At 40.1% G+C, this 18,991-nt stretch overlaps 1 protein-coding gene across 4 annotated transcripts in view; it reads right to left on the bottom strand.

Annotated features, from left to right (window-relative positions):
• Nucleotides 1-18,991, bottom strand: part of TULP4 (TUB like protein 4) — a 162,574-nt gene that overhangs the window by 34,655 nt on the left and 108,928 nt on the right. For all 4 annotated transcript variants that reach the window (XM_069787118.1, XM_069787114.1, XM_069787116.1 and 1 more), the window contains 2 exons: nucleotides 6,015-6,195; nucleotides 3,330-3,464 (listed from right to left, as the gene is read on the bottom strand). In XM_069787118.1, coding sequence (XP_069643219.1) covers nucleotides 3,330-3,464; nucleotides 6,015-6,195 — 316 coding nt within the window. The remainder of the gene's footprint in view (nucleotides 1-3,329; nucleotides 3,465-6,014; nucleotides 6,196-18,991) is intronic.

The raw sequence follows: 18,991 nt of genomic DNA, 5'->3' as shown, positions 1-18,991 counted from the left end.
AGCATGAGTTTGCCAGAAGCACACAGGGATTACTTAGTCTCTCATGTACATGAATATGAATATACGTATCGGTTACTTCTCCTACAGGCACCTCATGATGAGGAACGCCCACAGCTTAATTGGGGGATGCTAATTTCAAACCCTTATATCCTCCAGCTCTTTGTCACACTTCAAGAAGAGCACTAAAACAGTATTTTGTGTTTCTGCTTGTGTTTCAGAGGCAGATTTGTATGTGCAAGGAATACCGAGCTAGTCTTTAAACCTTTTTACTCTTAAACCAGAGGTGAAAGGCAGATATTTTGTGCTGAGACAAAGTGAAGGTAAAGACAAAACTTTTGTGCTCTGGGATGCTCAATCTGCCAAGAACCTTTTGAAGAAATTTGTGGGCGAGAAACTATCTTCAAATGAAGAAGCAGGAGAGAAATGAGAGTTGGCAGGAAGGATCTCAAAATTGTTTCAAGTTGTCAACTTGTCATTTTCAGAGACTTTTATGTGCAATTTAAAATGGTTTTGTATTATCTCAACTTTCTGATATTTCTCATGGGAATTATGCTTCTGTACATATCAGAGGCAAGACACATATTCCTCAAGATAATTTTTTCACAGCTAGGCAATGTATGCCTCTTTTTTTCTCCTAGTCCTCAGCCCTCTAAGTAATCTACAGTGGGATTTAATTCATCTTTCTCAGAGAATATAACGATAGGCAGGTTAGAAATCAATGAGGCACGCTGATCAACTCCACTTTTGGTAGCTGGTTTAACTAAACAATTACCAAAGTGAAAAAACAATCTCCTTTGGATACATGTCTTCAGATAAAACCTTCAGTCAATCCCCATACCGAGAGGAAGAGGAGCGATTACTGCATCCAGGAGTCTTCTTTCTCTCAAAACTCGTAGAATTAGGCTGCTGCAAAGGCAGCGAAGGGCTGGACGTGGGCTGCAGCATCCCCCTGGGACAGCACGGCTCTACAGCATGCTGCACTGCACACGGAGTCTTCAATGACTATCGAACCTTGATGTACAATAGCTCAGCTGATAACTAGGTCTCAGCACAAGCACAGAGATTAGAAATCAGAGGAGGTTTCATCTAGGGCAACGGTCTGCAAATGAATCAGGGGATCAGAGCCATCCCTGAAAACTACTTGCCAGCCACTACAGGCATGTGTATCAGCAAACTTTGAAGAGAGAGCACTCTAAATGTGCCATAGCTCTACAGGTAGCAGTTGTAGCTAACTAGTACCACCAGTAAGTAGATGCACTTCAGCAGTTCTGCAGGTAGCAGTGCACTGAGAATCACAGAGATAAAAAGCATAAAGAAAGGAAGGATACAAATGAACGGTTCAGGACCTCCACTAGAACTAATAAAACTTCTAGGAGTGTTCAAGCTGGATGAAAAGAACTGGTATTTGGGTATCTCATTCAACAGCAAATGTTCTTCTGCATCAATTTAATATGAATATTCCCAGTAAAATGACAGCTATGCAAAGCTAGTAGAACAGCAAAAATATATCGGTATTGCTTGAAATAGTTTTATAGTTGCCTGCTTTAAAAATACTTTCAGTATGCTGCTCATCCAGCAGCCCATAAAGACAAGGGCATCTGCTGCAGAGACCACAAAGCAATACTTACAGATTTCAAACAGAAACACATTAATTAAGACTTACACACAATACTAAAAACCATCCACTCTCAGCAGAATACCAAGTGGCTGGAGAGGATGGAGACCTTGAGCTGGGTGCTTTTGCACATTCTTGCATGTGATAACAACCAGTAAAATTATAGTCACTTGAAAAAAAAATTTGATAAGAAGGTACAGAAAATGTTTACATCTATATGACAGTTATATCTAAAACACTTTCCACTGTACAATGGGTAGCTTCAAAACAACAGTGATGTCCCAATCACCTTTCTCTGTCTCATACATAATCCCAATCCAGTAAGATGTTGCACATTCTTCTTCTACTGATGCCTGTGACGTAGTCCAGTTTACAATTCATAAAAAATATTTCTACTATAGCTTGCACAGTAGTATTTTGCCAGAGGAGGGTGATGTAATTAAGGGATCTTTTTTCCGTTAGTGAAAGTTAATGAGGAAAGAGAAACAGGACAGACATCCTCAGCAAGACAGAGCCATGCAACTCTAAACAGAGAATAAGCTGGAGTTTGTTTCTCCTACTGTTTCCAGCTGAAAGCGAGACTAGATGACAAGTCAAGACTACCTCCTATCCTATCTATCTACTATAATTCTGTGGAGATGCTGGGCACACCCCTCGGTGGATATCACAAGAGCTTCTCTAAATTGGTTCCAGTTTCCCAGACTTTAGGCGTCCTTTCAGCTGAAGAAGTTTTCTGGATCATAGGGTTACCCCAGGATGCTACATTTTGACAGCCATGTGCTTCTTGTGTTGACACAGATGGAAGCAGGAAAAGAAACCTCAAAGGTGATTTTTTTAATCTCCTAAGGCTACCCTACATAGTGGATCACCCCAAAACTACTAGGCTGGTGTTAGGACAACTTTTCACAAAAAATATCCCAGTGTTACAGAACAGCTAAGAGTCTGCTGTAACAGCTTGCTTTATTTTTTTTTCATCTAATATAAAACTAACTTGCCTGTGGAGATGAAAAAGAATCAATGGAACCTATATTTAAGCATGTGCTTATTTGCCACAGTGAATTAAAACTTCTCTCCAGGCAAAGCACTGTAAATTGTACTGAGAGTACTGGCAAAGTAAAGGACTTTTTGATAGGTAAGAACAGTAAAAATTTCCATGTGAATTAAAGATTTTACATGGAATACTGATCGTACAAACATTCATGCACATCACTTAGCAAGATGTATAGTAATTAATCAGTGGAATTTTCCTTCTCTCAGAATAACTTGCCTCCTGATAATTAATAATTCTAGCACATTTTCAAAATTTGTGGGAGTCAAAGCAGCATTGTGATTCATACCCGACTACCAAAAGCATAGGAGGAGACCTTGTGAATTAAAGATGGAAAGGAAGTGTTACATAGCAGAGGCATTCACACAAAGAAGCATAAACGTATTAGCACATTCAGCTGAAAACCAGAAAACAGATCAATTGCTCTACAAAACTGCCATGAAAACATGATCTCAAAAATGGAAACATTTTTTCAAAACACAAAAACTCTATCAGCCAACTGCTGCTCTTCCACCAGCAGGTGTCACTGCTGGAAATGGCAATAACAGCGGCCAAGTGCTTGCTGGGTTAGGAGAGACAGTCGCAAAACCATAACCTATACACACATCATTAAAAAGACAAGAAAAACAGAGCATAGGGAGGGGGTGAAATGGTTTCCTTTTGTACCTTTCAACCCTGAGCGGATGATAGTCGGAGACAAGTCGTCATAATTGTTCATTAAACTGATGTCTCCCGATGTGAAGCTGACAGTAAGTAGTGGTTTGGTGTTCTGCACCGGGACTGGATACGCAGCTGGTCCATCTGCAAAAACAAGGCTTTGGAGTGAGCAAAAGGCAAACAACCAGAAGTAATGACATCCAGGCTGAAATACACTGTACTTCAGCCTACCACCATCAGGAGTGGTTCCAAGCCTCAAACTCTACCTGCTTATTTCTGCAATGTTTATGGGCAAAAGCAAAGCAGGTTTAGCTAGTTCATTTGTCTCCTTTTGTGAAACCCCAACGTTTTTACTTTGTGAATTTTTACTGCAGTATATCCAATGTGATTTATGCATATGCTATTATGTTATACAGTGGTGGTTTTCAATCCTTCTCCACTGTCAACTCCCTGAAGTGTCTACAAATTGAAAACCAGTGCTTTGGAAGGCTTCCTTGGGACCCAAGTTGAAAACGAGTGTAATAAACAACATAATCACATTAAAAGCTATTTGTTAGATACACTTTCTGCTTGGGCAAGTGTTGGGGACTCCTCCTGAAATCACATAAAGACATTCTAAGAACTTCTAAGAGAACACACTGACCTTTCACAAATTACTGTATTCTAAAAGTTAAGAGCTAGGCAGCAGCATGAAAAGTTACTTGCCATCCTGCATAACAGGATCCAATGCACTCAAAGGTAGAGAGGAGCCCAAATGGAACACTTGGCTTTAAAAACCATTTCTGCAAAGTCTCTGCTCCTCTGGGCTTGTTTTTCAGCATTCACTGAAATTCCCTTGTTCAAATACTTCATGACCAATATCACCATCTGTACCGTTCACTGTTTAACTCTTTTTGCTTACAGTTTCTGACAGGAGATGCTGCTGGCCCCTGCTAAAGTGCCTCTCAAGGTCCAGCCAGCAACTTTTAAGTCAACCAAAATGGCAGAGTGAGTTAAGAGTGGTATTGCTTCCTCAACTTGTAAAAAAGCTGATCAGAAAGCATTTTGGAGAGAGATGTCTAGTAATTAGCATCTCTGTGTGTATTTAATTAAATAAGAAAAACCCATCAAACTTCCAGTCCTTCCTACACGTCTGTGTGAGTCAAAGGATTGTCACCTTTGAGAGGTTTATGCTGCATCTGCTCTAAAGAAAACACATCATGTTTGGGTAATCATCAAAATAGGCTTGCAGGCTTGTTACAAGTCCACCCCCCTGCCCTGACTGACTCAGAAAAAGCTAGCTCATTCGGATCATTTAAGTTCTCATGTGTGTACTCTGCAACATTACCATCCTCCAGCTGGAACCTCAGTATTTTAAAAACACAATGAAAAAAACAATTTAATGCTGTTCTCTGTCTTGCTTTAGAAGCTTGCTAGGAGATTTGAAGTTTGTTTCTTTCCTACTAAGGTAAGAAATCTCACCCAGTACCAAAAGTGAGGCATGAAAGCCAAAACAAAACTCAGTTTCAAAAGATGCTAACATTTTACCAGATGGTCACATTATCTTCTATCATTATTTGTTAAATACATATGCTTATTATATTGACATATATACACACGATTCTGGAAAAGGTACATTTTTTTGACGGAACCCCAATTAGAGTTAAAACTGTGAGAGTCCTCAATTCAGTGGTTCAGATCTGAGATGCAAATTCAGAATTATTTCTAGCTAATATGTATTTAAATTTTTCATTGTACAATCACTGTTAGTTTAGTTCTTTAGTTCAGATTTCATGCACTGGAAAACAGAAACAGCTTACCTAGATCTTATAGACTAATCAACAGCATTAACAACATATATTAGCATTACTTGAATAAGAAGGATGGGGCTGACTGTGCATGGATACCTAGGCCTTCTAGGTCTTTGCTACTGATGATTTCCAAAGAGTTTAAAACCAAAACATTTCACCCAATGAGTTATATTTATACTTAATGGGAGGGAAGGATTTCTTCCTAACCCTCAAACTGGCAAAGTGCTCTGAAGCATGGGAATTAGTAACTCCAGACAGCTCCAGTCACTCTTCTTCTACTCTGTGTAACTGCAAGAAATATTTTCATTTCCAATCCTTCTACGGAATTTATTGGGCTCTTTATATCAGGACTATCAAGGATGGGACTATAATGATGAGCATTACAGAAATCCTATGAAACAGAGATAAAATTAAAGATGTAGCACTTTCCACTACCTCTAGTACTGGTGTCTTTTCACACGAATCTATATAATAACGCATTAACTTCTGTGCACTCCGACTACCTCCGTACATACGGACCGTTGCAACACCTCACATCTGCTTATCAGTGAAACCTGATACGCCCCTTTCTAGTGTTTTTCACTCACCCTCACTAAAAACTTTGAGCTTTGTGCTGGTATCTCATTTGTGCAAACGGAGGCAGAGCAGCACAGATGAGGTACGACCCGCAGCAAGCCACACAGTGAGGCTGGTGGCAGAGCTGGGGACAAACCCACTCCCCCGTACCAGCTCTCTGCTCCAACCCCCATGCTACCTCCACAGGAACGCACCATCTCTCGGCCTCTACCAGCTTGAAACTGCGGCCATCCTGCTGTTGTAGTAGAGCATGACAACTCCCTGGTGTTCGAAATGTCTTTGTGAACACTTGCAAAGCTGAAACAGAAGGACGTGCGCACAACACTACCTTGTGGCGGGGAATAGTCGTCAGAGTCCGTGTCGCTCTCGCTGCTGTCCTCCACCAGGAAGCTGGGGTAGTTCCAGGACATGCTGAGGATGCCATCTGACTCATGAAGGAGCACGTGGGCCAGCATTCGGCCATGGCAGTCCATGACGATAACCTGTCCATCAGCAGTGCCAAACAGTACCTGGAAATAACACAACAGCCCTCAGGCCCACCAAACGTCAGCCACTGGACCCTCCTTCAAACACATCTTGTAATTAACTAGCTACACTGGAAATTAATTGAAAGCAAAGCAGCCAGGGATGTGAAATGGTGCCACAATAGGGCACCGCAACCAAAGATGTATATGAAGAATGAAGTTAAAGCAGCAGGATCTAGAGGTAAGTGCCTAAAATCTGTGAGCAAGTAATGTTTCACGGTGGGGTGCGTTTTGTTCACTTTAATATGAACCATTACACTTTATTTGAACTTGGCCATTACTGCAACTAAAGCGAGCTGGCAGAAGGGCTACCACAGATTCTGCAGTATTCTTGGGTTATACAGAAACTTCTAAAATTGGTGGCAGAAACCGAGGTATGCATCAGTCATAACAACATCAAAAGGCACAGCTGGCAAAAGTGAGGTCTTAGCAGAGATTTCAAACAGCTTGTAAGAACTAGAAAGCTGAACAGAGGAGGACAGGTTATTCAGTTGATGAGCTGAAAGAAGTGGGAGAATGTCTTCCAAAAACAGAGGCAAAAAGCAATATGATCAGTCAACTGGAAGTAGATTATTATAGCCCAAGAGGAAGGCAATATGTTACACATTCAGGAAGAGATGAAGAAGAGCTTCTACCCACCATTTCAAATACAAAGTGGATAACGCAAGTTTTTTTCTTGCCCCTATACAACTCCATAGCCGATGTGCACTGACTGAAGTCAGACTGACTGGAACCTACAATTTCTTTTTTATAAGCATTTTCCGTCTTGAGGCTTTTATATATTTGATGAATTTTAGAAAAACATCAGGAAATAGGGATTAATAAATCCACAAAACAATAAATGCATTAGCCAAGGCTGCTGCTGCTATCACATAATTCCATATGAGGCAAATATGTTTTAAAGCAAGTTTAAAGGCACTCATCAACTTGAAAACTAGCCAGCATTAAAAATGAAGCTAAAAGGAAGGTCAAATCTTATACTCGCCTTTCAGTCTACCACCTATTTCCAGTGCTTGTAAATTTAAGATTCTAACAATTATATGCTCAGATCAAAAATTCATCTAGCCTTGTATCTTACCACTAACAGTGGTCAAGTATTTGGGGAAGAGTAAAAGAACAGGATGCACTGAGCAGGCACCTCCCCTGCACACTCACGTAGCTTCCAGCAAAAAATACTCCCTCTTCTTTGATAACTGATAATTCCACTTGGTAACCTTTACCGCTTAACACTAAAAGAAATATAGAATAATTGTTCCTTACTTACATTCTCAACATCGGTCACAATTTTATAGACCGCTATTATCTAATCCCTTAACCACCTTTTTTTCCAAGCTGAAGAATTATAGGCTACTTAGGATCAACCTGTGCAGTTGTTGTTCAAAGCCTCCAATCACCCTTGTTGACCTCTGCTGTCAGAGGTCTTCCTTTCTATCTTCCTTCTGAGATGTCATGCCAGACTTGCAGCATTCGAACTGTGTATTGTATCAGACTTACACAATAGTACTCACCTAGGAAGTAATTGTCATGGATGCACTTTTAAAAGTTTCAGAAAGGAAGCATGGCTTCAAAGGTCTCAGTCATAAATAAGAAGTACTAGAATTTTTTCTATGATCAAGGTGATGCTCAGGAAACACAGAAGGTTGTAAACCAGAATAGCAGTTTAGCAGAGGAACTCCAGTGGAGTCATTAAAATCTTAAGAAAATCAATGGAGTTGTTTCACATTATCAGAAGCAATGAAAAAACTATCTGGCTGCATTAACTGTCATCATTACAAGTTACAAATATTTTTGTGTTAAATAGCTGCTAGGTTAAAACAGTGGCTAAAGTTTGCTACAAGCCTCAGATTGCTATTTTTAGACATAAAAGCAAGAACGTGACCTTTGTTCATCTCACACTCCCTTCCTTTGTGGTCCTTTATTCTATTCTTCTTCCACTTGTATCATCCCATCTCCTTTCTCACTGTTCATTATTTCAACTGTTTTTTACATGCATAATCAGTGCACAGCCAGTTTCACGGTTGTCCTGGTTTTAGCTGGGATAGAGTTAATTGTCTTCCTAGTAGCTGGTACAGTGCTATGTTTTTGAGCTAGGTATGAGAACAGTGTTGATAACACACTGATGTTTTCAGTTGTTGCTCAGTAGTGTTTAGACTAAAGTCAAGGATTTTTCAGCTTCTCATGCCCAGCCAGCGAGAAAGCTGGAGGGGCACAAGAAGTTGGCACAGGACACAGCCAGGGCACCTGACCCAAACTGGCCAAAGGGGTATTCCATACCATGGGACATCACATCTAGTATAGGAACTGGGGGGAGTGGGGGTGGGGAATCGCTGCTCGGGGACTGGCTGGGTGTCGATCGGCGGGTGGTGAGCAATTGCCCTGTGCATTATTTGTACATTCCAATCCTTTTATTATTGCTGTTGTCTTTTTATTAGTGTTATCATTATCATTATTAGTTTCTTCTTTTCTCTTCTATTAAACCATTTTTATCTCAACCCACGAGTTTTACTTCTTGTCCCAATTCTCTCCCCCATCCCACTGGGTGGGGGGGGAGTGAGTGAGCGGCTGCGTGGTGCTTAGTTGCTGGCTGGGGTTAAACCACGACAACGGTCTACTTTCAGAACATAACCACTCTCTTTCAGATCTCTACAGAACAAAAGTCTTCTACAAAGCCCAAATCCTACTGGTTGTCATTGCTAGCTTCTCACACCACTTGCAGCCTACTCTATAGATTAGTTTTTTACCAGTCTCCTAGGAGTTTTATAACTGCAAAATACCCAGACAGAGGAGGTGAAACTCTCTATTGTTTCTGAAAATAGCTGTATAAGAGTTCTGCCTCCTAAAATCCTGTAGAAACAGTTTACAATTGGGCAGGAACAAAATGTTGGGACTCATCACCCAGAGTTCAGTCTCATCTCAATCTGAAGCTAATTCTTTCAAGTAGCACTGCCCCCAATTCATTTAAAATTACAAAGTTCTACAGTAATTTCCAATTCAGTTCAGAACAGCTGCATGTGGGCATCTTAATTCTTGCACTGGAACCTGAGAGAGCTCTTTAGCAACCTAGAAATGTCAGAGGGCACTCTTCATCTCTTTAGCCCGGCCACAGGTTTCAAGGAGCAGCTTTAAGTTTTGGGGTTATTGTAGCAATACAAGCTTCAAGATGAAAGCATTTATCAGGCTGATAGTCCCGCTGGCTGAACTCCTGCTGAAGCTGTAAAAATGTCTAATGGTGTTTTCATCCATAACATTACTCAAGTTATAAATGCCACACTCAAGCTACTTATGTCAGATGAATAAAACTCTCTTGACCTTCAGAAAAAAGGTTTAGCCACAGGGTATGCCCGAAGGATCCAACAGAGAAATGAAAAGGTGGTATTTTAGCTGCCTAAATTCGTATTTTTCAGGTATTTGCAGATCTAGGAGGTCTGAGGGAATGTTGGAAAGAGGTAATGAACAAGTTACAGTGGTTTGTTAACCCCTGAATACAAAAGCTAAATGATAATAATAGTAATTTTAAAAAAAATCCCAAGTCCTTATTTTGAAGTTGTTCTTTGGCCCCTTGTTCTGTTCCTCTACTCTTGTCTCATCTCCTCTTCTTTCATACTGTTCATTATTTCAACTGTTTTGACATGCATTACCACTTGTAGAATTGCATTTGTAGAACTATGCATAATCTGATAACAAAATACCTAAAATCACCCAATACATTCAAAGTGTGAGTCAGTTACACAACATAAATACAGTATTTCTTTTCAAAACATATCAAACATAATGAATCCTGCACTACAGTGAAGCTGGAGGTGATGAAAGGTCATACAAATGCCGAGCAGTCTCCAATAGTGCCCTGATGCTGTATGCTTTGAAGGGAAAACTGTGATAAACAGCACTGGGATAATTCACACACAGTTTTCTAAGCATATCAAGAGCTGAAAGTTGGGTTCAGTCCTGAAACACAACTGTCTGCATTCTCCATGAAACCCAAGCTTGTGGTGATTCCAAATCCAAATACCTGAAAAACACCCTCCCCTGAAATCTGCTGACCTCTTAGCCTCTGTGGTAACTTGTGATGAGTTTCACAAGCTAGTTTTGGTAAATAAAAAGGTTTTTCATCTAAAGATTTTTTCAACTAAAAACAGTTGTTAAACCATTATCCATGCAACTATCATTTAAGACTGCAACCCCCTTAAATGCCCAAGATTTCAAAGACTCTTCAATTAGCAGTCTGAAATATACCATTTCCTAAAAGACATGTGGTAATCAAAAGATGGGGTATTCTGCTCTGAAGTATTCATCTCCTGAGGAGATGAATATTAGAACAGCCAAGAAGCTAAAAAATTCAGTCCAAGGAACAACTTGAACCTGTTCAGTGACTTTGCTATGTGTGGATCTGTTGTGCTGAACTGTCACTATTCCTGTAAGATCTGTTGTGATGCTGTAATGCGTCTGGACCAGATTCAGTACTAGCAGAAAATGGTTCGGCAGCACCGAGATCAACAGAGCTACAATGGAGCGACCAAAGACCTGGTGCACTGAAGGTCCAGCACAGGAGGCCCACTGCTTTGTAAGAGAACTGTGATTTACTAACAGTGTTGTCGTTTTAACACAAAACACATTTTGTTGCTATTTAATTTGGTTTAATATAAGAAAATTGAACTCATCAACAGTAAGAATGCTCAAGCTTTATGTTAATTTGAATGTACTAGCCCAGTAGGAAAGGGGGAGATCCTGCCATCTCACCACATCTGATTATATGCAGTAGCTGAGAAAATTAAATTGTTATGATGTATAGACTTAAGTCAATGAGGCTGTGGTGACTTACATCTGCAGGGAACCTAGCCACTGTCCATTCCTGCATCTCTGCCTGTCCTCATTGCCAAAGAAGTTTTCCAGAACGACAGTCACTTTGACTTTTATAACTGAGGATAAACCAATCCCAGCAATAATGTATTCAAGGACTTGATGTATATACAAGGGGTAAAAGATGGAATTACTTCCAGTCTCATGTCTTGATTGTACAAACTGAACAGTCAATACTGTTACAGAAAGATATTGATAAAATAAGATGCTCCCTTCATGACATTTAGTACTAACGCTGAAGGTTTCTCATGCTGCTGGTTAAACAAAACTCCCAGGAAATCTGATCAATACATTTTCAGAACATGGGTTGTCATTCTGTATCAGTGCAACGACTGAGCCTTTGACTGAAGCTCAAGTTGCAGTATTAGAAGCTGGACTTGCTATAGCTACTGGAAGAAATATAAAGCCATTGGAGGCTACTTCAAGATAGCACTTTTAAAGTGAGAGACTCCAGTATTGTGATGCTAGAAGGTTGGAAAAGGAACATCTATCTACTTTACTGCTGTTGGCCCAGGATCTTTAAAAGAACCTCTCTGACTTTTTACAAAGAACATGCATCTGACAACTGAGGGAAGCCAAACAACTCACACATTCTGCTAATAAAAACAGCATTGGAAATTAATCTAGTAAATCCATCCTAGTATAATTTGATTATTTAAAAACCAAAATTTTCACAGAAAGACAGAGCTTGCCTTGTAGGACTATACAAGGTGCATTAACAGATTGCAATTAAATTCCTGAATACACTGAAATGTTCTGAAAATTAATGTCATCTGTCATGAAATCTCAGGTGCTCTAATCTTCCCTAAGCTGTGACTAAGCTGACAGTAACTCTACTGAGCAATTTCTCGAGTTATATCTCTTCCTTCTCCCATAGGATAGGTGGCAGCTGGAAGGACAAAGTGACCACACAAAGTTTTTCCAGGAAGTGACTGATCATATTAGAAAGGCAAAGGGTTAGATGTGTCCTAGAAGATGCTTACTGGACCCGTCTGGCAAACTGAGCAATACTGGACATGAAGTATTCAAGCCTTCTACAGCCCTAAGTAATACAAATAACTGTATGTAACCTGTAAATGTTGCTATCTCACAACAGTAAATATTTTAAACAGCAGTATTTTAGAATTAAAAGTAATTTAAAATATAGCATGACACAAAGGCAAACCCACTATCCCCATTTTTATAATGCAAACTGACTACTTAGTCTTCCCCTTTGTGGACTGATTCCTGGCCAGTTTTTCTTCCTGCACTGCTAATCCATCCAAACACAGTAAGTAAAATACATATTGTTATAATATGCTGGGGTTTCTACACCTGCCAAATCATTCATGCAGAGGATATATCCCCACTATGCCAAAGCACACACGCAGGTATTTCTGTCAGGAAATACTAAGGGAGGGCCTATTCGCATTGGAATGTGTTGACTTCTTCAGAACTAAATACACCATTTTGCCTATTTTTTTCTACCCGTCACTTTTAATGACACACGCAAAGACTTCTGAGAGACTAGTGAGTCATGATCTCCCTCTGGAAGAAATGTCCTACCTAGGTCTTTTCAGACCAGTTTACAGGTGTTTTGTGATTCCATGTTCCATTTTTGCTTTAACCAGTTGCAAGGTGCAGATGTAAAGCTTATTTGCACATTTCTTGAATGTTCCTAACCCCTTTCCTAAATGTATTGCAGGAAAATAGTGCTGCCCTTCAAGACGTAGGACAGAGAAATGATTATTTCTGCTAGCAGCTAAACTAGCTCATATTCAAGATCCTTCATAATCTTTGGGTGTACCAGTCGGACAGAAGGACTTGCTACATTTCAAACTAACCTGTTCCAGGACCTCCTTTTAATTTCCTCAGACTCAGTGAGGAATCTCTTAACCGTGAAGTAGTAGCCCAGGGCAGAAATCTCATCAGCATCATGTGACCAGGTAAACCTTGAATATCTCATGAAAACTTATGCTTTTGGTTTTTAACATTCTCCAGGGTTGTACTTCCAAAGTTTGAAGGATTCCTCTTCCACCTACCCACTTTGCAAACCTTGCTCTTTTAGCATTCCGTTCCACTCTTTGCCTTCGTGGTACCTTTTGTGTTTGGCACACACATCTGCTGAAACCTTGCTGCCATTTTACCAGGTAGTATGAATGCTGCCACTAACAACTTACCCTGCGCACTTCTGCATTTGCAGGCGCCTTGTCCGACGTTCTGTTTCACTGACATTCCCCTTTTCAAAGTTCAGACCTCTCTCTACGCTTTCTCCCTCAGCCTCCTCCCTCATTTCCCCCGCAAAGGAAAAAGTCAGCACTGTACCTCAGAAATTATGTTCTGCAAGAATGCTAATAAGGCCAACTGCGTTTGCATTGCCAGAAGATGCTAAGCAGTTCAAGGAAGCTGAATTAGTTCTGTTTGCCCTGATTTAGCCATCTGGACAAACATTAATATTCATGATAGGAACAGCCTTCACAGTCATCACCATAATGCCATCATACTAATAGAGATAAAGCTATTTTGCTGATCCAAAATTAACTGAACTATAAACTGATTAATATACAAAATGATGGATCCACCTTCTATTTATGCAGCTAGGCTTTGCAACATAGGAACTACTTGGAAAATTATTCCTTTAAATAAATTCATTCATTAGCCTAACAAAAAAATGCCAGTCTTGCAAAGGCTGAGTTACAACATTTTTCAGTCCATTTAGTTGTGGTACTAGCATTTTGCATTCCTTGTGCTCTTCTTGTTTACTGTTTCTCCATCACAATGCAAGAGATACTGCAGCAGCTGCCTCTTAGGATACATTAAAAAGTGAAAGTTTGTTTTTTCTCAGTGTGATATTTCTGGCTTTCCTTCTTTTTACCTCAAAATGTAAAGTGAAAGAGAGACAACCAGAGAGAGGGAAACAGCTGCTCTCCTGCTGAATACTTTTTTTTTCCATTAAAAATTCAACTGCTGTAAAGTGATTTCTTGAACTGACACAAAAAGAGACATCACTACAATTCACACACAAGTTCAGGGGGAAAGTACTAGGTTTTCTTTGACTGCCTTTATGTCTGAAAAAAGATGAGAAAAGTTTTTGTTTCCTTTGGACATGAGGAGTTACTGGCCCCACACATGGATGATACACCACAAGATCATCCAGCTAACTGCATATATACACAGCAGTGAAATTCTCATTCAAGACCATTAATGCTTTCAAAAGCAGCACTGGTTTAGTTACCTACTTTCAGGCTTGTTCCCTCTCTCTCTCACAAAGTCCATAGGGTCTAGATAACTGTTACAAAGCCCTCAAATGAGCAGACAAAGTAAATACACTGGAGACCTTGGTGACAAATCCATTTAACAAATATTTAAATACTAAAACCTGGGGATCCAAACCACACTGGCTTTATCTCTTTCTAAAATAGTATAACATAGCTGAATGACTGTAAATGAGATACAGTCTTGCACGCCGTTTCAGGAGTCAAAAATGTAAGTAGTCTCAAAACCAGGTTCTCAAGCTATACAACTACTCTGGACATGTGGGGATGGAAGCAATTGTCCAGGAGAAGATAATGTTATTTGAAAGCATTCTGGCAGATCACGGAAAGACTGATTATTCTATGTCCCTGTAATTATACCTGGACTAATTCTGACTTGTGTGTTTCCAGGCACACACATTTCTATATTCTTTCCTGACTCTTGAGACATTGTTCAAGAAAGCATCCTGTAACAATTAGATTTTTAAGACAAAAGAGTTGCCCTTCTATATAACGTTCACTGAATTAACAATATGCCTCAGTTTACTTTAGACGTGGAAAAGAGTTGTGTGTTTTTTTTAAACTTGTGCCAGGTTTCAAATCACATTTGAAGTGGTATGCAAAATGAACAAAAAGCCAGCAGCTGGAACACCTTCTACAGAACATCTTCTGTAGCTTTTAACATGGACAGGACTCCGAGCCTGGACCACTGAGCTCCCACAGCAGAAGTACTCTGGAATGCTCTTCAAGCAGTGCCATTTTCTGTTTTCTCACTAAACTCTGCCAGGCAAGTGCACACATGTCTATGAAAACACATATTCTTCACATAAATCCAATTATATATAGCAACAAAAACAACTATTTGGTGCTATTAGGTGGGAAAATGCAATCAGTTTTACCAACAACCACTCAATCAGGCAAAGAAGTCAACTGATACACTTGGCAGTCTCCTGCATCATTCCCGAGCCAGGTTTTGGTTATTTCCTGAAAGATATGTTGACTGCTGAAGCTAAAATTTCTCAGAGTTTTAGAAGTCTGAGAGTTTCTGCTGGGGTTTTATGGTTTGTTTTTTCTCCTAATTGAAAATAGCATTACTTAGCAACAAGGATTGCACTCTTGACCAGTGAAAATGCAATACAAAGTTTAGAAGCAATGTCCTTGCTGGTTTGAATTTCATAATACAAAATCAAGAAGCCCCTGGGTTACGCTATATGCTAATGGAAGCCAGCCCTTCAACTTCTGCATCCTCCTTCTACGTCTTCGGTGCTGGCAGAGAGGGGTAACTCAGCATGGTCACGAAATATGTAGAATGGGTGAGGTCAAGTATAACTGAGTCAACATGGAGATAGGCTGAGTAAGAAACTGTTACCGAAATGAGGCACTGAAGAAGAATGACTATCCTCCCAAAAGCAAGGAAAGCAGGGAAAGATTAATCCCTCTTCAGCTGACACAGTTGCCAACAATCCCTCAGTGTCTGAACATCAACAAGAAACTGGCTCCTGGACAAAGAGCAGAGAGCTGAAGTTGAATCCACGCAGGATTGAAACACTGATGGGAAAGGTTTTGGAGAATAAAAAGATACTGTTTCCACTTTCCATTGGCATACTATCTCTTTTTGTCAAATCAACAGAAAGATCATGAGATATCACTTTCCAAAAATATCACCTTTTGTCTCCAATTTACTATGAAACTTGGCCTTGCTTTCCCAGAAAAGACCTACTGCAGAAATCCACAAATCTCCTCCTCCAGATTTCAATCATTCTAATCCTCCTTCCCTGCACCAAGGTTTCAGACTATTCACAGGCCTGAACACGTCTGATCCAAGTTCAAGACCCCATTTGGCTCCTGGTCTTCTTAGTAACTTCCAAAAAATCAACGGATCAGGTCCCAGTGATAATAACGTTTAAATTAACCACTCTGGCAGCTACATTTCTTTTGAACTGAAAAGACCAGAAAGCTCTGGATGAACCAAAGGGGTCCTGGGGCTGAAGCATTCTCAGCCAAGTGGCTCTGGCAATGGAATAACAGACTGTTTCTGAAAAATGCTGTAAAACCTTCACAGTTTGGAGAGTTTTTCCTCTGTAAGAATTACACTTCCACTCACACGCCCTGTCCTGACCAACTCAAAATCTGAACGAACAAATTAAAGCAATTTTCCTACCTTACATATGACTTCTCCTTAAAAAGAGAGCAGCTTCCTGCAGGAGGTTCCATTTTCTCCGTGCACTGCCTAAAAAGCAGCATAAGTATGTGCTGCTACTTTGCACAGGTGCACTGCAAATCCTGGTTCTTACTATCTGCCCCACAGCTGAAGCAAAACACAGAGCTTTTCCGAAACACAGTTTCAAGTAAGTACTCCCTGTCCCAAAGAACTAAAGACTTCAGGCTATATGAGCAAATCTTTCTGAACAAGTGCCAGCAAGGTGAAAGAGAGAAGAGGCAAACGACTTTCTTCCTGACACTTCCCACACAGAGACTGGTCATTTTTCTATTTGCACTCATCTTTACTTTGCTGACTCAAACACTGATGCTCCAAAAATGTAAAACAGCAATGGGTATAAAAATGCTAAGTGGACACATTAACTGAATAGCACAATGAGTCTTCATTGTGCTCTCCCTCCGTCTCTGGTTTGTCACTGCCATTGACATCCTTCCTTTCCTGAGGGAGGGGAAGACATGGTAGAGTGTGCAGAGCTTAACAAACCCCAGATTCTGGTCAACTAAAATAAGAATATTGTGACCTATCTGAGTGTCATGTCAGATCAAGGTAAAGAGTTGCAAGATACACTGTTGAGGGCGATCTGTACATCCTAGTACACTGTGCATCGAAGGGGATGCAGAAATCCATTCAGCCATTCGCTTTTTGCAGTAACAAACATCAAACACCCTGTCTACAACGATGAGCAAAACATTAGAACAGTTGTATTACTCCTTTCAGAGTCACTAAAGGAAAAATTTCTTTGCAAGACTCATCTGAAACAGTGTTGACATGAAACGCTGCAGGAGCTACTGAGAAAACATGAGCCACGATGCTGTCAGCCCATAAACATCCCCCATGTTACAGCCCTCATGACTAGAACAAATGGCACCATCTCGTCAGCTCTCTCAGTGTCTTGCCACTACAGGCTGGATGAAGAGCATCAAGGGAAAGATTAGGCAAGGCACAGATGAAGCGAGTGGGAAGAAGCAAGCACATTGAAGCATCACCTTGTTGCTCCGCTCCTTCAATTACCCGCTCAATAACTGTGCAGTATCGGCTAGGGTTTCTGGCAGGAAAAACCTTGTCTGGAATAAACCCACAGAGGGATGCCACGGCTCCTGAAGCCACAGATGAACCCTAGAGGCTCCAAGGACAACATCCTTGTTGTCTACCTTCCCCAAAACTCAAGGCAAAGCCTATAAAGTCCTCATCTGAGTACTGAAATCTGCAGCGTAGCTGCTCATTGTTAGTGAGAAAAGGAGAGCACAACTAAAAAAAGGCACAGTGCACCAAGCTCTTTAACCCTTCTCCTTCCTTCTTTTTGGAAGCTGCACTCTCAGCAGAATGATGCATGAAAACCTGCTTGAGACAAAAAGGCAAAGGAAAGACAATGCTAATAAAACTATGTATAGATACCAGGGGCAAAAAAAACCAGAGAGAGAAATCTATTATTTCAGAAATAGCTGCGTAATAATGCAGCTTTAAAACAACATAATAAAAAGAGACGGGAGAAAGAAAGGTTAACTAGCACTTAAAATTCACATTACTTTTCCACATAAAATCTGCCTGTCACTATTATGTGGCACCGTAAAAATCAAGTCACCAAGCAAAGAACAAAACCAGCTTCCAGCACGTATAAACATATAAAACAAGAATGCAAAGTCTCCACAAAAACATTTAAATATTTTAAGTATATATAAAAAACCCCACATATTTTGTCTATAAAAGGGTGCAATAGGATCGTAAACATTCACAGAACCCTTAACACAAGCAAGCAGAAATCACTAGTTTTAATAGCAAGTCTGAAACAAAGGTCTGAAATGCTTGTAAAAATAGTCCAAAATATTAAAGACAGTTAAGCTGTGGTGGGTTTTGTTTATCTGTTTGTTTTATATAACAAGCGGATTTATCTTGAAAGACAGCTGAAGTCTCCTTCCCCTGTCCTCTTTTTGCATTTTAATGGTACTGCTCAATTATGCAGCATGCAATGTTAAAATCCTTATATGCGATTTAACCATTGTCTGCACTCCTTGTGGCTTGAATAAACTGCCTAGTTAATTAATGACACTTCTTCAATGCTATAAAAAGCCTCTAGCCATTTTTCCCAGTAATCCGAGTAATTAATCCATCAATGAAAATAAGTCTTTCAGTTCTTCCTCAAAGACTGTATCTTACAGTGCAATTCTGAGTGGCCCTAGTCATTGTAAACATATATGTAAGGTCATTTGATAGTCTCTGCACCCAGAATTAATGGGGAAAAGGTGCATTTTTATATGTTAAGACACAAAAATATTGATATTCCCTGGCATTTTAAAGGCTCCTTTTCGTGAACCTGTAAAGATCCTTAATAGGGACAGGAAGTATTCTAATAAAGACCAAAATCATTGTTTACACTTTCAAATTTTCCAGGCTGCAATTTTTTTTCATTTTGTCCTTCCTTCCCTTCATTCATAATAATTAAGGTAAATATTTGCCTTCCCTATGCTGCCCC

The sequence above is a fragment of the Haliaeetus albicilla genome, chromosome 7 (genome assembly GCF_947461875.1).
Source record: "Haliaeetus albicilla chromosome 7, bHalAlb1.1, whole genome shotgun sequence".
In the NCBI taxonomy this organism is placed as follows: domain Eukaryota; kingdom Metazoa; phylum Chordata; class Aves; order Accipitriformes; family Accipitridae; genus Haliaeetus; species Haliaeetus albicilla.
Note: the sequence above shows the minus strand (reverse complement) of the source record. Positions and strands in the feature narration are given on the sequence as shown.